Source organism: Engystomops pustulosus, chromosome 7 (genome assembly GCF_040894005.1).
Source record: "Engystomops pustulosus chromosome 7, aEngPut4.maternal, whole genome shotgun sequence".
Taxonomy (NCBI): Eukaryota; Metazoa; Chordata; class Amphibia; order Anura; family Leptodactylidae; genus Engystomops; species Engystomops pustulosus.
Window position 1 is genome coordinate 54303437 of NC_092417.1, and position 23611 is coordinate 54327047.

A 23611-nucleotide genomic window follows, 5' to 3' on the forward strand; every position below is an offset into this window, starting at 1 on the left:
ACTATTATTTAGGCCTTACAAAGTCACTTGGAAGCTGAGTCGTCCCTTAAAATGTGAGTTTTGGCAATTTTCATGAAAATTTTAAAAATGGCACCTAAAGTTCTGCGCCTCATAACATCCTAGAAAAATGAGAGGACGCATTAAAATATCATCATAAAGCAGACATTCCATAAATGTTAATTATCAAGCTTTTTGGGTAGTTTTACTTCCTGTCTGGAAAGCAGAACATTTCAAACTTGGAAAATGAAGAATTTTTACAAACTTTTGCCAAATTTTCACTTTTTTTCAGAACTAAACGCAAAACTTATCACTTAAATGTTGTAACTAACATGAAGTACAATGTATCACGAGAAAACAGTCTCAAAATCACCTGGATATGTTAAAGTGTTCCAAAGTTATAACAAATTATAATGACACATGTCAGATTTGAAAAATCAAGTCTGGTCATTAAGCTGAAAACTAGTGTCGGTGATAAGGGGTTAACTGCAACATGTGACCGCACCCCAACAGAGCACTCGGAGGGATTTACAAATAAACACAATTCACAGTTGTATGTGGCGTAATATAAGCTGCCAAGATATCAAGATAAAATGAAGTCTGAAGAACAGAAGAATGGAGGCTGAGGGGAAAAATATGATAATAATCTTTATTTATATAGCCCAATCATATTCCATAACACCTTAAAAATCATAGGGGATATATACAGTACAAATAAAATAATACATTGAAGTACAAACAGTCATATGGAACAATAGGAGAGAGGGCCCTGCTCACAAGAGCTTAGTCTATGAGGGTGACATTGTCTGCGTGTTCAGTTCTGGAGAGAGGGAGGCAGAACCACTGACACATGGGCGAGACCCTAAAGCTGCGTTCCCATGCTGAGGTTTTCTTTTTGAAGCCAAAAGTGGATATGGATCATAATGGGTGAGAACATCTCACTGAAGCTGCATTCACATGTGGCGTATGTATTGTTTTTACAAATGCAATGCAAACGCCCAGGGGCGGGACTCAACCCGATTGCCCCTGCTTTTCCAATGAAAACGCATGCAATTGCTATCAAGCGCCCAGTGTTTTGGATCTTTTACATGCAAGACCAACGATGGAAATGCATGTGCAATTAGGCCAAGCTCCGCCCCTAAATGTTTGCATTGCGTTTGTAAACACAATATATACGCTACGTGTAAATGCAGCCTGAACACGGGAACACAGCCTGGGGGTAATGGCTCACAACTGATGGCACAAGAGGGGATTCCATAATATCGTAAGTAGAATAATTCTTACCACCATAGGAAAAATTAAAAAAATGTTTAAAATGAAGTTTTTATTAACTTTAACACCGTTAGGAAAAAAAACAACATACAATTAAAATAAATGTAACAACAAAAAAACAATATTTTCAACCATCATAAGTTTCGAGTGGCAGTAAATATTACAGGTCAGCACCGCTGTCATGCAGTCTAATGTGCCCGCTTTACATGGTGCGTTTTAACTGCGTTTTGGAAGTTGCATTTAATTACATTTAACCCTCTAACACACGGTTCCCACGTCCCCTGTGCCCGCACACTTCTTCTCTGGTGGCTGCAGGGCGCAGGCAGCCGCATCTCTTCCTGGGTTAGGAGCGTCTCCTCTGGGCCCCGCCTCTGCTTCCGGTCACGTGAGCCGATGATGTCAGAAGGTCCTTATGGAGTATAGTATATAGCCGTTACCGTTCTGTTCTGCTGTCTCCGGGTGACACAGGTAGGTGACGGGTGACACCTGCACCGGGCGACTCAGGCAGGGGGGAGGGAGAGGCTGGTGTGGCTACAGAGGCGACAACCCCGGGGCCACACTGTACACATCATGAGGCTCCTGGCTCCCTGCTGCCATCATAGATATCATAACATCTTCATCCATGATCTGCACTACACCCTCACATTGCCCTGTGACCTCCCACCTTATCATCAGGAGTGTATATAATGGCCTCTAATCATAATGAGTGTACACGCTGGCCTCTAACCATCAGCAGTCAGCAGTGTACACGCTGGCCTCTAACCATCAGCAGTGTACACGCCGGCCTCTAATCATGAGGAGTGTACACGCCGGCCTCTAATCATGAGGAGTGTACACGCCGGCCTCTAATCATCATCAGTGTACACGCCGGCCTCTAATCATCATCAGTGTACACGCCGGCCTCTAATCATCATCAGTGTACACGCCGGCCTCTAATCATCATCAGTGTACACGCCGGCCTCTAATCATCATCAGTGTACACGCCGGCCTCTAATCATCATCAGTGTACACGCCGGCCTCTAATCATGAGGAGTGTATATAATGGCCTCTGATCATGAGGAGTGTACACGCCGGCCTCTGATCATGAGGAGTGTACACGCCGGCCTCTGATCATGAGGAGTGTACACGCCGGCCTCTGATCATGAGGAGTGTACACGCCGGCCTCTGATCATGAGGAGTGTACACGCCGGCCTCTGATCATGAGGAGTATATATAATGGCCTCTAATGTATTTGGTGGCCTCTATTTATAATGGAGGTATGCACTGGCCTCTAATCATATTGAGTGTGTATCTGGCCTGTGAGGGACACAGCATCTTTCTCAATTTAGAGGGGTAGTCTAGGAAAACATTTTTTTTGGCATGTACACTCCTTATTATCATTGTAGGAGGAGCGTGACCCCCAGTCACAACATGACCCCTAATGCACACCCACGTTGGCCACCACCTTGACCAAGACACCCATGCCCATCTTCCATAGCTGACCACAAACCACTCCTCATATGTATCCTGAGGACAGTAGATCCCCCTCCATCCTGCCATGTAGCTAGTGGTAAATGCAGTTCACACTGAACGGCAAGAGCGCCATCCCACAGTCACCCAACACATTACACCACAACATTACCTAATCTCCTATGAACTGCACCCAGTCCTTGTCATGCATCTTTTGTACCCTCTCCCACCCATGTGGTTACGGAAGTTTTCCTTTGCTCCCCGTTATCTTGGTTTGGCATATACAGGTGGTCCCCTACTTAAGAACACTCGACTTACATACATCCCCTAGTTACAAACGGACCTCTGGATATTGGTAATTTATTGTGCTTTAGTCCTAGGCTACAATAATCAGCTGTAACAGTTATCAAATGTGTCTGTAATGAAGCTTTAGTGTTAATATTGATTCTTATGACAACCCAACATTTTTAAAATGCAATTGTCACAGAGACCAAAAAAGTTCTGGCTGGGATTACAATGATAAAATATACAGATCCGACTTACATACAAACTCAACTTAAGAACAAACCTACAGACCCTATCTTGTATGTAACCCGGGGACTGCCTGTACTCCTTTATCAGTACATTAGGCTAGAGCTGGGACATGACTTCTCCTGCCGAGCACTGGCCATTGTGGTCCTGAGCCGTACTGCTATTAGTCATTTGCCGGGGTAATATAAACCAAGACCAGAGTAGGACCATGGATGGTTTCCAGTCCTGGAAACCAGGGGGTTTTCAAGATCTTCTTAATTTTAAAATAATTTTATCAGATAATTTGGAATACCGTATTTTCCGGCGTATAAGACGACCTGGTGTATAAGACGACCCCCCTACTTTCCGTATAAGACTACCCCTTTTCCAACGCATACAAAACACCGGTAAAAATTTTAAAAAAAACAGATTTGAATTTAACATGGTCCTTTTTTTAATGTAAATTCTTATGACATGCAGGTATATAGCAGGAAAACTGTCGCTCATAAACATAAGGCATACAACAACAACATTACCATTACAGCACAGCCCCCAGTAGTATACAGCACAGCCCCCGGCAGTATACAGCACAGCCCCCGGCAGTATACAGCACAGCCCCCGGCAGTATACAGCACAGCCCCCGGCAGTATACAGCACAGCCCCCGGCAGTATACAGCACAGCCCCCGGCAGTATACAGCACAGCCCCCGGCAGTATACAGCACAGCCCCCGGCAGTATACAGCACAGCCCCCGGCAGTATACAGCACAGCCCCCAGCAGTATACAGCACAGCCCAGCATTAAAAAAAAAAAACTTATATACTCACCCTCCGGTGGCCCCGATGTGCTGCGCTGCTCCCCCGATGTCTGCGCGGCTCGTCTTCAGTGTTCCACGCCGTCTTCTTTCTTCTGCCGGGTGCCGCCATTGATCTTCCCCGGCAGGCGCCTAGTATGACATGCCGCTGCTGACGTCATACTAGGCGCCGCCCCGGGGAAAAGCATGGCGGCGCCCAGCAGAAGAAAGAAGACGGCGCGGAAGACTGAAGACAGCACAGCGCGGACATCGGGGCCAACGGAGGGTGAGTATGCGCCCCGATGTCTTTTTGAGGCCATCGCTGTGCAAACACCCGCGATCGGTGCTAGCAATATGTAGCAAAGACTTACCGGCTATGGAGAGGGCTCAGCCCGTGAGCCCTCTCCATGCACCGGGACCCGCCGTATAAGACGATTACCGGCGTATAAGACGACCCCAGAGAAGACAGAAGATTTTTGTGATGTAGCATGGGAAGAATATACACAGTGATGACGTAGCACGGGAAGAATATACACAGTGATGACGTAGCACGGGAAGAATATACACAGTGATGACGTAGCACGGGAAGAATATACACAGTGATGACGTAGCACGGGAAGAATATACACAGTGATGACGTAGCACGGGAAGAATATACACAGTGATGACGTAGCACGGGAAGAATATACACAGTGATGACGTAGCACGGGAAGAATATACACAGTGATGACGTAGCACGGGAAGAATATACACAGTGATGACGTAGCACGGGAAGAATATACACAGTGATGACGTAGCACGGGAAGAATATACACAGTGATGACGTAGCACGGGAAGAATATACACAGTGATGACGTAGCACGGGAAGAATATACACAGTGATGACGTAGCACGGGAAGAATATACACAGTGATGACGTAGCACGGGAAGAATATACACAGTGATGACGTAGCACGGGAAGAATATACACAGTGATGACGTAGCACGGGAAGAATATACACAGTGATGACGTAGCACGGGAAGAATATACACAGTGATGACGTAGCACGGGAAGAATATACACAGTGATGACGTAGCACGGTCTATTTTATCACGACTCCACCAAAATTGCCACCAACTCCATAAATGGTTAAAATTGCCTCTCCCAATCCCTGCTGTGCTTATTTTGGAGCCACTGTACCACTCTGCATTGGGTCTCTTGTCCCATAGAAATATATTCTCAAGTTTCAGAGATGTAAATCTGCTCCATTTGTGGTTATACATTAGAATGACAGCAACCATAGAGACTTCAATCACTTAGTGAGTTATAAGGATGATTAACAGGGTCGTCTTCAAACACAGTTCAGCACTGCTCCATCTGTAGTCATATCATTTGTAAGCTTCATGTTTGGTTAGTAAGATATCAGAGAGGAAATTCAGACAACTTCTGAAGTGCGGGTAGACACTGGAAGTGAATGTGGTTTATAATCTACTTGTTCTGTAGAAGATAAAGTGGGGGACATTTACTAAGGGTCCGAACTGCACATTTTCGTCGGGTTTCGCGTTTTTTTTTTACCACCATGATCAAGGATTCTAAACCAAACACACTTACATGCTGGTGTGAGCCCACTTTGGCAGGATCTGCTCTTCTTTTAGCTTGTTTTGATAAAAAATAAAACGAAAATTAGCCTGAGGGGCTCATTTAACAGCTATGGAGCTCAGAGCCCCTCAGGCTCATTTGCATAATTTTTAAAGCCTTTACAAAAAATGGGTATAAGAATTTAAAAAAAGAGGGGATCCCGCCATAAAGGGCACACATCAGAATGTAAGTGTGCTTGGTTTACAATCCTCCATCCTGGTGGTAGATGTCCTTTAAGCCCCATTCACTTCTAAAAAATGTGTGCTGTTAGCTGATGTGTTTTGGCTCAACAGTTTTTCATGACAGTAAAACATTGGTCCATTCCTATATGGTATTGTGTCTGATGCACACAGCACACTGATGGCATCTGTAGGCATTTTTATTGGGCCAAAACAGACATTAAAGGAAATCCTACCATTTAAAACAAGCATTATAAACTAGGGGTGCTTACTCATAGATCCAGACACAGTGACTGTGGTAATCTTCTTATATTTGTTATCCATGGCCTCCTTCATTCTAAAATCAACTTTTAAAATTAGGATAATGAGCCTTAGGCCTTTGTGGGTGTTACAGACTGGTTTCACAGGCTTTTACACTGCAGCAGGATGTCTGTGTCCCCCTCCCCTTGCACTTTCTGTAATCTCAGCGGCAGTGAACACACAGTGGGAGGGGGGAAGCCTCTGTAGCTATAACATGGAGGGCCTAAGGCAGTGATGGCGACCCTTTTACAGACAGAGCGCCCAAACTACATCCAAAATCCAAAATTTACCGTGAAGTGCCAGCATGGAATTTTATAGCTTAACTTACTGCTACCTGTTCTTCCACATCTTTCAATTGTATCGGCTGCCTGAGGCCACCAATATAGTTGACAGAAGGAAGGCAAATTCAAACTATCATTGTAGCTTCTTTTCAGGGCCTCTCTGTACAAGAAGAAATGGTGGGTCCAGCAGGATGACCTCCAAAGATAATGCACTTCTGGCAACACCTTCTTACTTTCCTCGCAGTTCCCAACAGCCAATAAAGTGTCACTTTAAAATAGTGCTGAGAGCAACATCTCTTAAGTTGAAGATTCAGTGTTTGGTGAACGCTGTCCTTGGACAATGGCCTGAGTGCCCGCAGAAAGGGCTCCGAGTGCCACCTCTGGCACATGTGCCATAGGTTCGCCATCACTGGCCTAGGGTAACCCTTGTGACTCATTAGCATACCGTAATTGTAAAAATTGATTTTAGAAGGAAGGAGACCATGGATAACAAATATAAGAAGATTACCTTACTAATAGATCCAGGCAGACACAATGATTAAGTGTTCCTGGTTTATCATGATTGATTTTGATGGTAATTTTTTTTTCTTTAACTTTAAACCAACAGTAAGCGTTTTATACAGCTGAATTGTGGGGTCCCAAATATTTAGCTCACCTCTGCCTATTGCCGCTGCGAAGAGAAAGCTGGGTGACAACGGAAGCTTATGAGGGCCAATCTTATCAGACTCTTGGCTACTTTCCATCTGGATTTCTATTCATAGTGATAATGTGTGGAGGTGATCTGAATGTGTTCGGTTAAAACGATTAAATGAACGATTCTGTTTCACTGAGAACAGTGATTGGCCAATTATACCAAAAAAATTGGCCATTTATAACAAACTTAAAAAGGGTAAGTAGAAAAAGCTGGTCTTGTCACCCATATTATAGCTATTCCTGTCACCAGGAATGGGATTATTAGCTAGTGACATGTTCCAATAGCCTATGCTATACTGATTTTGAAAATTCCTTTGCCAGTACAGGCAGTTTCCAGGTTACATACAAGATAGGTTCTGTAGATTTGTTCTTAAGTTGAATTTGTATGTAAGTCGAAAATGTATATTTTATAATTGTAGATCCAGACAAAAACTTTTTTTTTTCTCCAATGATAATTGTATTTTAAAAATTTCTGCAGTATTTGGACCAAGGATTATCAGTAAAGCTTCATTACACACAATTTAAAGCTGATCTTTGCGGCCTGGGACTAATGATGCATAGCTCCCAGTGGTGAATGCCAAACTTTTTAAAGGGGTATTTCCATTTCAGCAAAAAAAAATTAGTGTTTGTATAATTTCCAATAGTAACATACTTTTTGTGTCAATTCCACACAGTTTTCTAGATCTCTGCTGTCATTCTATGGAAAGCTTCTATGTTTACTTCCAGTGGAGAGAAATCCGACCACACTAGTGTGCGGCTCGTTATATCACACAGCTCTGATGATGCTCTGTGTGACCATGGTCAGACATTGCAGGTGCCGTCCCACGTTGAATTTTGGTTGCATTTTCATTGCGTTTTGAAATGCATTAGAACAGCTGCGGAGAGGTGATTTACCTTATAACATTTGCATTTACAAAACGCATAGTAAATGTGATGTTAACACATATGCTAACAATGCGCTAACACTTGTGTTTTGTTAATATGTGTTACCATTGCATTTACACTGCGTTTTGTAAACGCAAGTGTTAACAGTAACGTAATAAGGCAGATCACCTTTACTCGGCCGTATTAATGTGTTTCAAAGCGCAATGAAAACGCAATCAAAACGCGTGTGACTGCGCCCTGAAGCTTTCTAGAAGGACACCAAGCAGAGATCTATAAAAAGTGTAGAATTGATACAGAAAGTATATTGGAAACTCGGATAACATTTTATTGTACAAACAATTACATTAATTTACAGAAATGGGAATACCCTTTGACTATAATATGGTGACCCTATCAGGATCTTATACTTACCCTATTAAAGTGAGATTTTAGTTGCCAACCCCTTTAAGGTCTATTGAAAAGGATGTATGTCTCAGTAGAATTCAACAGATGTGTCCTCTCCATGAAGACACTGGCACATGTCCTCAGAACCATATGTATGAATAAGGGCCAAGTCTGCAATATCGCACCGAACCCATGGAATAGGACTTGCAGGAAGCCAGCTGACAAAGGTAGTTGTAGTCAACTAAACACAGCGATCTCATGAGACACAGGTGTTGGAACTGTTTTAAGTCAATATCATATTAAGAGAAAAGCAGACCCCACGTTTGCATTCGGCCACATGGACATATTGCCAGATTGGCAGCCATACTGTCAGTCTGGCAAATCGACACCAATAGCAACTAGCCCTGCATATGATTGGCTAAGGGTGTGCGCCGCGAACATCGGGTCTGCTCATCTCTAATCTTATTCCCAAAAACCACATTAATCTCACTGCTTCTGATTTCAGATGGACCAGTCCTCTCAGTCCTACATGCTTGCCAACATCACCCACTTACACTCAGAACAGCTTCTGCAGGGTTTGAACCTCCTTCGCCAGCACCACGAGCTCTGCGATATTGTCCTCCAGGTGGGCGATGTCAAGATTCACGCCCATAAAGTGGTGCTCGCCAGCATCAGCCCTTACTTCAAAGCCATGTTTACAGGAAACCTTTCGGAGAAAGAGAATTCGCAGGTGGAATTTCAATGTGTCGACGAGGCCGCCCTCCAGGCGATCATAGAATATGCCTACACCGGAACCGTCTTCATCTCCCAGGAAACGGTGGAATCCCTTCTTCCAGCTGCAAACCTCCTGCAGATCAAGCACGTCTTGAAGGAATGCTGTGCGTTCTTGGAGAGCCAACTTGACGTGGGCAATTGCATTGGGATCTCCCGCTTCGCTGAGACCTACGGCTGCCATGAACTATACCTAGCTGCCAACAAGTTTATTTGCCAGAACTTTGAGGACGTTTGTCAGACAGAAGAATTTTTTGAACTGACAAATTCCGAGCTCCATGAGATCGTTTCCAATGACTGTTTGAATGTTGTGAATGAAGAAAGTGTGTTTTATGCCCTTGAGGCCTGGATCAAGTATGACGTGCAGGAGCGCCAGAAGTTCCTCTCTCAGTTGTTGCACTGTGTCCGACTGCCATTGCTGAGTGTCAAATTTCTTACCCGGCTCTATGAAGCGAATCACCTTATACGCGATGACCACACATGTAAACACTTACTGAACGAAGCTCTGAAATACCATTTTATGCCTGAACATAGACTCTCCCATCAGACGGTGCTAAAGACACAGCCACGTTGTGCTCCCAAAGTGCTTTGTGCGGTGGGAGGGAAAGCTGGACTGTTTAACTGCTTGGAAAGGTAGGTTTAATTGTGTCACTAACCTTTCCATAAACTTTGCAGAAATCAATAAAACAGACACATATATATAGAGTTTGTAACAGATCTTATAGGAGAAAAATGTTTCTTACCCCACAGATCTGGCTCCTCTCTCCTTCCTTAAAGGTGTTTTCCAAGTATTTAAAGGGAACCTGTCACCACATTTTTCACAAATACTGCTAGTGGCTGGTTCCCCTAGAACCCTAGTAACTAACTGACTCCCTTCTTTTAGCTAAAAGTTATTCACTTCAGATTGCCATATATTCAACTTTATAATTTTACCTGGTATCCAAGGATGTATGTAGTGAGTTGAGGTGGACCTGGCCTCCTTGGGCTGAATCCAGCATCTTCTCCCCATTCTTTTCCTTCATGCAGCAGTAATGTCATGTGAACAGGGTGACATCATCGCAGGTCATTTAGCCTCCTAACATTAGAAAACTGTACTCCTAGAATGTATCTCAGGATATCACAGCATATCATATCACATGAAATCACAGCAGCTTGAATGGAGATGAGTAGAAGTCCATGCAGGCTGCTGTGATTTTTTTTATGTAGTCAGACATGTGCATGTGGTACAGTTGGCTTATGTTAAGAGGCTTAAGAACCTGTGATTAGGCCACGCCCCCGACTTCTTTATAACACTGATTTTATGGGGATGTGAGGGAAACAATTTTTAGCTAAAAGAAGTGTGTCAGATAATTACTAGGGCTCTATAGGAAACAGCCATTAGCTGTATTTGTGAAAAAGGTGGTGACAGGTTCCCTTTAAGTGAACCCTATCCATGCTTACTCATAGATCCAGGCACTGTGACTGTGGTAATCATCTTATGTTTGTACCTCCATCCTTCTAAAATCAACATTTCTAATTATACAAATGGTCCAGAACCCCTCAGTGTTGTAGCTTCACGGGCTGTTCTACTGTTCCCCTCCCCCTGCTCAGCAGTTCCCCCTCCCTCTGCCTGATGAGATCTCACAGCAGCAAAGAAAGCTTCAGCACAAGAGGGGAGGGGAAGTGCTCCTGCACAGAGTAACTGCCTGTGAAGCAGCAGCACGGAGGGGACTCTGGTAATTAGTATATTTTTTAAAGTTTGATTTTAGAAGGAAGAGGGCTATGGATAACAGATGTAAGAAGATTATCACAGTCACAGTGCCTGGATCTTTGAGTAAGTGCCCCTGCTTTATCATGAGGAATTTTGATGGTAGATTTTTGTTTTAGACATTTAGGGGTTATATATCTGATTATATATATATCTGAGCCAGACATCACTGGCTAACACGCTCTTGTTTCTTCCAGCATGGAGATGTATTTTCCCCAGGATGACTCATGGATAGGCCTGGCCCCTCTTGGTTCCCCCCGTTATGAATTTGGACTGTGCACTCTGGATCAGAAAGTGTATGTTGTTGGGGGTATTGCCACCCACATTAGACAGGGCATCAATTACAGGAAACACGAGAGCTCTGTGGAGTGCTGGGACCCTGTCACTAACACATGGACATCAGTGGAGAGGATGAATGAGTGCCGCAGTACCCCGGGGGCAGTGGTCCTAGCAGGAGAACTCTATGCCTTAGGTGGATACGATGGACAGTCATGTTTACAATCAGTGGAAAAATATATACCGAAGGCTAAAGAATGGCAGCCCGTCGCCCCCATGATTAAAACAAGGAGCTGCTTTGCAGGTGCTGTCCTGGATGGTATGATCTATGCTATTGGGGGCTATGGGCCCGCTCACATGAACAGGTATATGTATACATTGTAGTGTTGTCTTATGTTTGCCCGGTAGTCACATCCCATGATGATAATCGGCAAGGGATGTCATTACCGCTCTATAAATACATGGTTGTTAGGGGAACAATTCTTGTATGTAAATAGACTCCTGCATGTCTAGGTGGTATTAGTGGATCTGCAAACTGTAATGGGTTTGTAGTTCATCATGTCTGATTGCTGAGATCTCTGGTAATCGGCAGTACAGGGAAAGTCACCTTTACCTGCCCTTAAATAAACCAAAGTCCAACAGATTGTAGGACAATGATGACCAGAAACGAGGGCAGGCTGAGGGCTGTGATGGGCTTTACTATAGAGTCTGCTGGAAAACCAGTCTTAGCTTTGTATAGGTTTCCTACGGAGACTATAGCAAATAACTACGCCAGTTGAGATCTGGTCTACAGGTCCGAAGTGGCAGAATTTGCGCCCATATTTACTAAGAGGTCGAAGCCTCTTAGTATATGCGGGTGCAGGATCGCCAGATCAGGGAATTCTCCCCACTGTTTTAAGTGTCAGGTCCTGCTTTGTAGTAACAGCTGACTGCTGCCCCCTTCTTGCTGTAGGCGATGTTGCCTGAGGTATGAGGCTCAACTCACCTCATGGCTAGGTTTTTTTTCTTATACAACTTTCCTGATACGCCCTTTACCATTTATTTCCTGTGATGTGTTTCACGCCATTATTTCTGGGATGCCTTGTGTATGCAAAGCCTTTTAGGTCATTTGAAACCATTTTTATTATTAACCCTTGCATGACCGAGGGTCATTGATACTTGATTGTCCAGGTCAATTTTTGCAGTCCTTTCCTCCTCTTTTTTAAATAATGATGTCTTTTGAACGAGTTTACATATCAACCATACAATTCAACTTCATAAAATTGATTACTAATGCAGTTTTTGCTTTAAAAGGAACCTGTCAGCAGAATAATAAACAGCTACCAGTTTATTATTTAGCAGCTGGTCAAATGTGGTGGAATCACGCAGGAAAATCAACTTTGAAGTGAGATGTAAATTGGTTGTATAAAGTCACAGAGGCGGAGAGTTCAGCGATGAAGTCAAGTTCTCACAACGCCCCCTCTGCTGTGATTGACATCATACACCAGGCATAAAGGCATCTAATATAACAAAGGAGGTGTTCTGAGGTGGAGGGAGCTTGACTTCAGTGCTAAACTCTCCCCTCCATGGCTTAATACAACCAGTTTAGAAATCAAAGTTGATTTTTTTTGGATTATTCTACTAGACTGGGTCATGAAAGAAACATGATCTGGAAGGATTTAAGAAGCTTGACAACATAATGGTCAATTTTTGCTGTCAGTTGCCCTTTAATAAATAAGCAGACAAATTACTAAAATGTAATTGTTTTTCATTTTTCCCCATTAAGGATTTTGAATAAGTAGTAAAATTGAACAAACATTTACCAAAATATGTTAAAATATAAACGCGTCAATCTGTTTCCCTTCCCCAGGTTGAGCTACAGATGCAGAGGGTGCATGTGTTTTTGCAAACTGTAAGCTCTGTCTCCCTGCAGTTCTTTCTCTATTTTACTTTTAGCTAATAGGCTGGAGGGGGGACCACTTCAAATGGCTATACCTCCTGAACAGTTGCACCTGGAAACACAGTTCTGGTGTCATATGAAAGAGGATAACATCGCCTTTAATTTCACATAACCAGAGATATCCACTGTTAGTCTCAAGTCTTTACATAAAAATCTTATTTGGTACTTCAACTTTAACAGAGAGATTCTCTTGAATATGACACCAGAGCAGTGTTTCTAGGTGCCAGTTTTCAGAAGTAATAGCTGTTTAAAATGTGCCACTTCCATGACATTTATGCACTTGCTATCTGCGTGGAAGCGCTTTATATTTGTGCTCCATGCTTTGTATTTTTATATACAGATGACCTATAACAGTTACCAGTCATCTGTACACACAGACATGCAGAGAGGATGAACATGGCATCTTCCCTGTATGTCTATTAACCCTCACTGCTCCGGGAATCCTGTTGATGTCCTCACTAATGTCATTGGATCCCCGGCATATTATGCGATTCTATCGGAGCCATACGGACACGTCCTTTACTACAGCAGCTGCGGAGCTACAAGTCATGTTCTAGTTTTCAATTAATTTGATTTCCAGGATAGGAGCAATAACTAAAAATGAGATCTACAGGTATGTACTACAGTTACATGTAAACTTTGCTACTTTTTCCTAGTGTGGAACGTTACGACCCCGCAAAAGACTCCTGGGAAATGGTGGCTTCAATGGCCGATAAGCGGATTAATTTTGGAGTGAGCGTTATGCTGGGATTTATATTTGTAGTGGGGGGGCACAATGGCGTGTCTCACTTATCGAGCATTGAGAGGTATGACCCCCATCAGAACCAGTGGACAGTCTGCAGACCGATGACAGAACCCAGGACAGGTGAGAAAAATTCTTTCCATGAATAATTCACATCTCTGCCCTGTATTCCTCTGCATGTTTTATCAGTCGCCCTCTTGAATTATTCAGGTGTTTGTGAAAACCTAGTAGATAATCCTGTTCCTAACCAGATAAATGTGGCAAAGGGAAAAGTGAAGTAAAGGATTCTTCAGGAATTTGCAAGTTGCTGGAAAGAAATGAGCTCTATTTTTAACCCTTTATTGTCGGTAATTAAAGGGGTTGTCCAGGCATTAGAGTGAAAATTTGCTGATTAGGGATTTGTAAATCTGTTTTCGGTATAGTGCGATTTTCCTGAGGGGAACTAAGGACTCCTATATGATTTAAAGAAAATCATTCATCAAGCATAATAAACGAGGGACACTTACTAATAGTTCCAGGCACTGTGACTGAGGTAATCATCTAATATTTGTTACCCATGGCCTCCTTCCTTCCAAAATCAACTTTTACAATTATGCTAGTGAGCCAGAAAGGCTCGGGGGTTTTATCAGATCCTCTCCGTGCTGCAGATTCACAGGTTGTTACATACTGAAGGAGCACTTCCCCCTCCCACTGTGTGCTCACTGCTGCTTAGATGACAGGAAGTGCAGGGGGGGAAGGTGAGACTGAGAAATCCTGCTGCAGTGTAACAGCCTGTGAAGCCAGAGCAAAGAGGGCTTCTGTAACACGCCCCCTAGCCCTTCAGGCTCATTAGTATAATTTTAAAAGTTGACCTTTGAAGGAAGGAGGCCATGGATAACAAATATAAGAAGATTACCACAGTCACTGTGCCTGGATCTATGAGTAAGTGCCCCTGGTTTATCATGGCCGATGGTCTCCTACCAGTTTCTTTCCAGTTGATGGAAAGCAGATCTCCTAGCATGCTCTGACATGAGGTTGTTAGGTCAGGCTGTCAGCTGTAGTTTTCCAGCAGCTGAAATATGTGGAATGAATATACATTTTTCTTCAGTCTCAGGCACTGTATATGATTGAGAGGCCCAAACAGGAGCATATAATAAGTATATACAAGTTTAATGTTCTACTGTGTAATATATCTAGGAACGCTTGTCGTCTTAATGTGAGTGTGTGATAATACGAGAAGGTGGTCTTACTCTTCAGACCCATTAGTCACAGTGGATAGTAAACAGTGTCTATTGCGGCAGCAGGTATTCGGTCAGCACTTGGACTGCACGACATTAAAGAACCATAAAAGGAAGGCGGCTTATTGTAGAAATCATGGCTTCACCTTGGTTGGATATTGCATTTCAGCTGCATTAAAGTGTAAAAAGGGCAGCCATGTGAGCACATTCCAGATCATGCTTCTTTCATGACCCAGTGTGTTGGCATCATTCAGAAAATGAACTTTGATGTGAGATGTAAATTGTTTGTATAAAGTCAAGGAGGCGGAGATTTAACACTGAAGTAAAGCTCTCTCAGAAAGTTCCTTTAACTGTAATTGATGGTCCTACATCCAGAGACATCACTAACCAGATCTCCTGAAGTATGATACACAATGTTAATCACAGAGGAGGAAGCGTTCACAGCTCCCCCACCTTTACTCCAGTGTTAAAGTCTCCGCCTCCTTGACTTCAAACAACCCATTTACATCTCATTTCAAAGTTGATTTTCTGGATGAGGCCACCACACGGGGCAATGAAAGAAACAATAACTAGAAGGTGTTACATTGCCTGACAATATATTAATAGTAAATGGTTTACTTTATAGGGAACCTGTCACCAGCGACCTCATTTTCACTAATGCCAGGTTGTAGACGCCCATTACACCTGCAGTGCAAAAATGCCTCTCTGCCTTTTATAAGCATTTGCATTACAATATAATGGTGTGCTATAACTATAACTTGCCTTGCACCCTGACAAAATCCTTTGTGTAGTCACAGGGGTTGGGCTTTGGTTTGGATGAATTTCAAATAACAACATGTGACTTGTCTGAGCTGCAGGCTGCCTCCATCTTTGTGCTCCTGTACAGCTCCTCCCTCCCCAATGATGTCAGCTCCCCAGTCTGTGAGCTCTGTGAAGGAGCAGGAGGGGGAGCTGTAAAGGAACACACTGGTGGCGGCCAAAAACTGAAGAGTGAGTAACACAGACAAGTCACATGTTGTTTTTTTAAATACATCCACACCAAAGCCTAACCCCTAGGACTAGACAGAGGATTCTGTTAGGGTGCAAAGTAAGTTATAACACACAATTATATTGTAATACAAATGATTATAAAAGGCAGAGAGGCATTTTTGCACTGCAGGTGTGATGGGTTTCTGCAAACTGTCTTTAGTGAAAATGAGGTCCCTGATGACAGGTTCCCTGTCTAACAATCCTGTTCTTTATTTCAGTTATAAGGTATCTCTAAGAAATTGAAATATTTATAGTGTTTTCTTTTCTTCTTTTTCTTGTCCAGGAGTTGGTGCGGCGGTGATTGACAACTACCTCTATGTGGTTGGGGGTCACTCAGGGTCATCCTATCTTAATACTGTACAGAAATATGACCCTATTTCGGACACATGGCTGGACTCGGCTGGCATGGCCTATTCGCGATGTAACTTTGGTTTAACAGCCCTTTGATGAACTTAAGCACATTGTGTCATTATGTATTCCTGCATGAGCGGATGTCCGAGGCCTCGATTCCAGGAAGATGATCTACGAAGACGTGGAGATCCAGGGCAGAGTGTCCATCTGCCTGGTGAATGCGTGTGGCACATGCTCACACTTTTATAGCCAGTGATTTTCCCAACTAGCCTACGCTCCAAAGTACCTATCAACCATTGCAGTCGTAGTGTGTGGGAAGGAGTCGCTGTGTATTGTTGAGCTTGAAGCTATAGGTTTACATTGCATACAAATGGCTTTCATGTTGGTGCTCTCTCTTTAGTAAAAAAAAAAATACATTTCCTCCTAAAATAAGTACATAGCAGTTTATAAAGTGAATATCCATTTATAGAACTTGTTTGCTTCTAAATAGATCAAAAATGCTGAGCTCTAAATTGCTTGTGCAGATTACATAGAGCCTCTACAGCGGAAGTGTCTGGAGTGTTCCCCTGCCTTCAGGGCTGCTCCTTTTACCTGCCCAAACTGTGCCAGAAAATCGCTTTGCCATCATTTGTTATGATGGCAAAGGAGGGAATAGAGGATCCGGGTAGTGGCACTGTCCTCTTCTGTGCCAGGCCTAAGAGCTAACATGAGTGGCACCCCATTGTAAAATATTCTGTATGCCCTGGATTTGGGGTGTGGGAGCAGGGTCTGCCGCACGTATGTGGCATGGAGATTTCATGTTGACCCCCTCCCTTTTTCAGTGCCGTAATAGGGAGCGAGGGTGGTTGATGGCAAGGTAGATTACATAGCGATAAGTATGAAATTGTTGTTTCACACCAACGAGATCCCTACCAATCATTAAGAAAATGAGAATGCAGTGTTAGTGCAGTGTTAGTCACTTCTATAGGGTTGGTAGAGCTAACTGAGTATAGTGTCAGCTCCATAGTATTAATGGTCGTGCACACAAACCACTAAAACCCTTTGCAATATAAAATTACAACTGACTGAAGCCACCACTAGGGGGAGCTTAAGACCTTGCTCTTTACTCTTTATTAAACTGAATAATAAAACTGTATATAATCAATCCCCTAAGCTCCCTCTAGTGCTGTTGACCTGTGTTTGTCCTCTGACCTCTGTGCAATCGATTTTTGAGCTCTGCATTGGGATCACCATAATGGTAAGAGGCAAACAGGATCTTGTGTAAATATGGACATTCACATATAAGTTCCTGAGTTTCCTTTTTGATCCAGTTATTTAAAATAAATAACATAAAATATAAAATTCCGAGCAATTTATCTGTATCTGAAAAAAAAAAACGGGTGACAATTTCTTCATACGGATAGCATTCATATGAAGAGGCTCGAATTGTTATGGCCATACAGGTCGTCACCCTGCTTTCCCAGATACAGATATAACTAGAGGAAGATAAATTATTCATCTCAGTGACCAATGACAGAGCCAGGACTTACCTTTGTTTTAGGAGGAAATGTACAGATGTATCATCCTTTATGTGTCTTGGCATGAACTTTTAGATCAAGTCAAGATATGAAAATGTTTCCGATACATCTATAAGTGTTCTCCAGTGTCCGGACTATATAGCGTCCTGCAATGCTATTCCCAACATGTACGTATATATCTGATAAAAAGGATCTTTCCCAGAGAGTCATGAAATATGCATGGCAGACCGCGTGTTCATCATGCAGTTTATTCCAGAAATATTTAACCATCATATTACTATTTAACTATCTGTCTTCCCTCCGTCCATTTCCTCTTATAGGTTACAGGGGCGCAACAGAACTCAAGTGGTACAGAAGCTGAAGGTGTCTCCTGCGTGAAGCAGACAGGTTGCCTATAGACATAGATGGGGCTAAGCATAGCCTATCAATTACAGGAGGCTGTAAAATCCCTAAAGCCGTGAATGTGTAATAGACTGCTGTGACTTTTGGATTTATTGCAAGCCAACATGGTCAGAGCTGCATCAGTATAAAGCTTAAAAACCATCTAGTAGCATTCATCACATTATAGGCATTTAAAGGGAACCTGTCATGAGAAATAATAAGGCCTAATAAACCACTAGCAGTATGTTGTCAAGCAACTGAACAGCTTCTTCATGTTTCTTTCATAGCCCAGTGTGATGGCATCATCCAGAAAATTAACTTTGAAGTGAGATGTAAATTGCTTTAGATCCCTGCTTTAGAACACCCCCTTATGATCCTGCGTCCAGGGATATCATTGATTAGATCTCCTGAAGTCCAGCACATGATGTCAATTACATGGGAGGAGGTGTTCAGTGGCTTGGAGAGCTTGACTTCCGTGTTAATGTCTCTGCATCCCTGACTCTATACATCCAACTTGCATCTCACTTCAGAGTTGATTTTTGGATGATGCCACCAAGCTGGACCATGAAAGAAACATGATCTGGAAGGTGTTCATTCTGGTAGACAACATACTGGTAGTGGTTTACAAGGCCAATTTCTGATGACAGGTTCCCTTTAAAAATGAAAGTGTGTTAGGGTGGTTTCAGATTGGCATTTTTTTCAAATCATTGATTTCACACTGAACCCATTTTGGCTTATGGAAGCAGATTGGCTTTCCCTTCCTGGCTTCAGTGATTTTTCATTGATGCCTTACTGACCCATTCTTTTTAATGGGCTTTTTCACACTTCAGTTCACTGATAACATTGGATTAGTGGAAAAAAAACTTGTGTGAAAAGCCCATTGAAAAAAATGAGTGAAAATTCACTAAAGCCAAGAAGAGAAAACCAATCTGTATGTGTCCATAGGCCAAAATGGCTTCAGTGAAAAATAACTGATGTGAAACAAAACACCAATGTAAAACCATCCTTAAAATTACCCCATTTGCCCAATTAGAAGTCTACGTTTATGTGATATCCTCGCACAATTAGGGCTCTTTCACATTGGTGTTGGTGCTCAGCTTCAGCAGCGCATCCGTTGGTTTTGTCTCCCGTTTTTTCTTCCGGGAAGGTTGAACATTGCTTTGCAAACATCACAACTGGTTATTCAGCCTCATCAGTGAAACAATGTTGCATCTGTTTTTGTTTTTTTGCGGACCCATAGACTTCTATTGCCATCAGTGAAAAAAAATAGGACGTTTCATAATTTTTTCCACAGACAACAGATCAGTGAAATTACAAGCCAGTGTGAAAACAACCATATAAATCAATGGCTTTGTGAGACATCCTGAACAAAGGATGTGAAAAACAACGCCAATGTGAAAGAGCCATAATACAAGATGTGCTCCTACGTGTCCATCACTGAATGACAGCAAGCAGAGGTCTAGAAAACCGTAAGATATTGGTATTCAGCATAAAAGTAACATTCGTTAAACAATCATTAAGGGAAGTGTTATAAAACTGTTTAAAATAAAATCTTTGTTCCTCATAGCAACTAATCACAGAGCAGCTTTATATTTACTAAAGCGCTGATAAAAGTGGAGCTCCGATTGCTATGGATAATGCATAGTTTCATATATCTCCTCCTAAATTTCAATTTCTTAGATAATAGTTTCAAATGGTAGTTGTGGCAATATGATCCAGCTCCAAGGAGCCTCGAGAGCTTGTTTGAAGTTCTGTAAGTGGATAAAAACTAGTCCGGTGCTTGATTGATTAAAATGGGACTTCTGGCCGGCTGCCAGGGCAAGCCGATGGCTAAAGTCCGCTTTATAGGGAACCTCATGGGAACTGGCCCTCCGCTTTTCTGCTGCTAACACTCAGACCATCCGAGATCAGATATTTATCCCCTATCCTTTGGGAAAACCTTTGGGTTTTTCCCACTGAGCAACTTGCTGATCGGTGGGGCTCTCAGTGAGGACACCCCCACAGATCACAAGAATGAGGGGTCAGATGGGGTCCCAGGTACCTCCTTCAGACTCCTTGTCGCTCCCTGAGAGTAATGGAGCAGACGGGCGCACATTGGCAATATCCGTCAGCTCCATAGAGATGAATGAGGAAGCCCAACCATGCACTCATCTCCGGAAGCGACAAGGTGTCCAAATGAGTTACCTGGGAACCCATCAGACCCCTCGTTCTCGTGATCTGTGGGGGTCTCCCCCATTGATCAGCAAGATATGCCCTATTTTGTGGATGGGGCCTAACTTGCTTGGTGGGAAAACCCCTTTAAAGCTAGAGCTTAATCTTTCCCATTTTTTTCTGGATTATTTGCCTTTTTATGTGTTGTGTAAAGCCCTAGTCTTCATTCCTTGTGTCATGCAGGGGTCTTTATGTCTATAATTTATCTCATGTCTCTATTCAACATGTACCTAACATCTCAGCTTGCAGTCAATGAATGGAGACCTATTGTTTACATTAAGAAGCTAAAACCTATTGATAGACTGTAGCCCCATAACCATTAGCTTTGCTTCTGAAATGACTTGGTCCTCAATACAAGAAACTAGTAGGATTGTTAAAATTCCATGTAAAATGTAGTATGTCTCACTGGGATCTTCTGATTTAAGTGATTCTCCTGCTGTTTCCCTATGCAGATTGACTCACAATGACTGCCTTCACTATTGTGCAGATGGGTATATTGTAAAGGAGTATATTGTATAATGCAATAGGTGTTCTTTCTATGTACAAAGCTACTCTCAGAATTCTGCTGGTTACAATCTACAAGCAGAGTATGGAAGGCAGCTGTATATTAGTAAAGAAGAAAATACCCAAGCAACTTAACGGACATTACCACCAGATTACCTGTGGTAGACTGTCCACACAATCATGCTTGTTACCTTAGGGCAGTGGTGGCAAACCTATGGCACGGGTACTAGATGTGGCACTCTGAGCCCTCTCAGAAGGCACTCGGGCTGTTGCCCCATCACAGAATTCACCAGACAGGACTTAAGAGATACTCCTGCAGGTCCAGGTAGCCCAGGACATGAAGCATCTGGGTTTACCTGAGACTGCAGGAAGATAAGGTGTGGACATGGGCGGATTATCATTGAAGCTCCTGCTCTTAGCTCCACAATTCTTCCTTGTTAGTGGGTTGTCAAGGGAACTCCAATGGCAATCTGAATTTTCCCTCCTTCTGTCACCGATATTGGTGTCCTCGGGACCGTTGAAATCTGCAGCACGGAGCAAGAAGATTTTAATAAGTTAAAGCTAGAATTGCTGTGTTGGCACTTTGCAATAAATAAGCGGGTCTGGGTTGCAGTTTGGGCACTCGGTCTCTAAAAGGTTCGCCATCACTGCCTTAGGGGGTTGATGCTTCAGTTTTTTCATTGTTTCAGAGGTTGAGTATAAGTAGGAAAATGAGTTTATAAAAATCTGCAAATGAGAACTCCTTTCCCTGCGCTGCTGGCTGGTTACTACAGCTGATGTGGGGGGAACAGAGTTCTCGAGCATGCGGGGGACTTCTTGCTAGCCGGTGTGCATAATTAGCGGCCGGTGGAGCAATGAGGTGATCAGGCTTATTTGCATATTTTTGTAACGTAATTTTGCTACTTATACCGGACCGCTGAAACAATGCAAAAACAGTGGCATCAACCCCCTAAGGGCGATGCTACACGTATGAATTTTTGATACAGGTGCGTTTTTTTGACCGTTTTACCATGCGTTTGGCTGCTTTGAATCTGTTTATCTATTAGCATGATAAATGGTGAAAAATGAATGCGTCTTTAAACAGACAGAAAACGCATGCTTAAAAACAGACCAAAAACGCCACGTGTGGCATCACCATAAGGTAACAAGCAAGTTTGTGTGGACAGTCTACCACCAATAATCTGGTGGTAGATGTCCTTTAAGTAGCGTTACTTACCTTGTTATCTGCAGATATTATTAAAAGTGGAGTCACACTTAAAGGGGTTGTCCCTTTAAGCACATTACAGCAGATGATTGATTTGTGTAGCAAAAAGTTATTACATTTTTCAATATACTTTCTGTATCAATTCCTCACTATTTTCTAGATCTCTGCTTGCTGTCATTCTATAGGAAGCTTCCATGTTTACTTCCTGTAGAAAAAGACCTGTCTGTGGTCATGTGATGTCACCCAGGTGTAAGGCTCGTTATCATCACACAGCTTTAATTTCACTGTATATTATAACGTATTATAACGAGCCGTGCACCTGTGTGAGATCACATGACCATGGACGGGTGTTTATCTACAGGAAATCAATTATGAAGTTCCCTCTTACATCACTGCATGCGGACAACAAGCAGAGATCTTGGAAACCGTGAAGAATTGGTACAGAAAGTGTATTGAAAATATTTATAATTTTTTCTTACACAAACAATATCAATTCTTTGCGGGAATGTGCTTAAAGTGGTCATCCCCTTTAAGACCACAGTGTAGTCCTGTGCCACTGAGAAGGACAATGGAATAAAATATTGGTACTTGTACTAATACTTTATATGTGCCAATGTCTGTTTTCCTTTAAATGCCATTTACAGTTAACCAGTAGATATCTACATACAATGTTGAGTGACTTCTGTGGTAATCCAGAGCTACATTCACAATTCTTCTTAATGCTGTTAAAAAACTTTCTACAACCTTTACAACAGACGCAGCTCTGATAATTTAGTTGAACTTCTATAATACAGATTGGGTCATGAAATTTTCTACAATGCCTCTTGTAAAGATGTATCAGAATGCTAATCATTAAAGGTGACAATTGGAGATTTCAGCTCTGAAGCCTGCAGTTTTATGAATGCACCTCCAGACTTAACTTTTAGGTAGATTTCTTCTATATGTAAGTGGTAAAATGATATTAATGATGGACGCTTGGTTCTGGACTTCTAAAGGTAGTTACCTGGACAGACAATAAGGGGCTGCAGCACCAATTATGCTCCCACCCTGGATAGCTTATAAGTAAAAGTGCTTGACAAGTGTATTTAAATGGAAACCCCCCAGGAGGCCGGGGTGAGAAAATAAAACACATATGGGCCCATTTACTAAGGGTCCGCGGACCACACATTTCCAATGTGCGCTGCATTTAGAAGGGCTTTTTGTCGCATGCGATTTAACATTCAAAATTGTGTCGCAAGCCATGCACTTACATGCACCGGGAAGAAGAAGGTGAACTCAGGTAGACCTCTGCAGGGAAGCGACACATGCAGGATATTGTAGTGAATCGTGGCAGCTCCGAATCCTCATCGGACAACGCACCTCG

At 42.7% G+C, this 23611-nt stretch overlaps 1 protein-coding gene across 2 annotated transcripts; it reads left to right on the forward strand.

Moving 5' to 3' along the window:
- Positions 1–1573: 1573 nt before the first annotated feature.
- Positions 1574–23125, forward strand: KLHL28 (kelch like family member 28). 2 transcript variants are annotated; one of them, XM_072115971.1, is made up of 5 exons: positions 1574–1737; positions 8865–9763; positions 11075–11518; positions 13749–13957; positions 16364–23125. In XM_072115971.1, exons 2-5 carry the CDS (start codon positions 8865–8867, stop codon positions 16525–16527), a joined length of 1716 nt encoding a protein of 571 aa, XP_071972072.1. In that variant the 5' UTR covers positions 1574–1737; the 3' UTR covers positions 16528–23125. The 2 variants fall into 2 exon arrangements, with proteins under 2 accessions (XP_071972072.1, XP_071972074.1); XM_072115973.1 differs by lacking the exon at positions 1574–1737 and adding an exon at positions 8512–8586.
- Positions 23126–23611: the final 486 nt, after the last annotated feature.

Coding starts and splice junctions, on each gene's coding strand:
- KLHL28 (XM_072115971.1), top strand. CDS start 8,865: ATGGACCAGTCCTCTCAGTCCTACATGCTTGCCAACATCACCCACTTA. Junction 9,764..11,074: donor CTGTTTAACTGCTTGGAAAG/GTAGGTTTAATT, acceptor TGTTTCTTCCAG/CATGGAGATGTATTTTCCCC. Junction 13,958..16,363: donor GATGACAGAACCCAGGACAG/GTGAGAAAAATT, acceptor TTTCTTGTCCAG/GAGTTGGTGCGGCGGTGATT.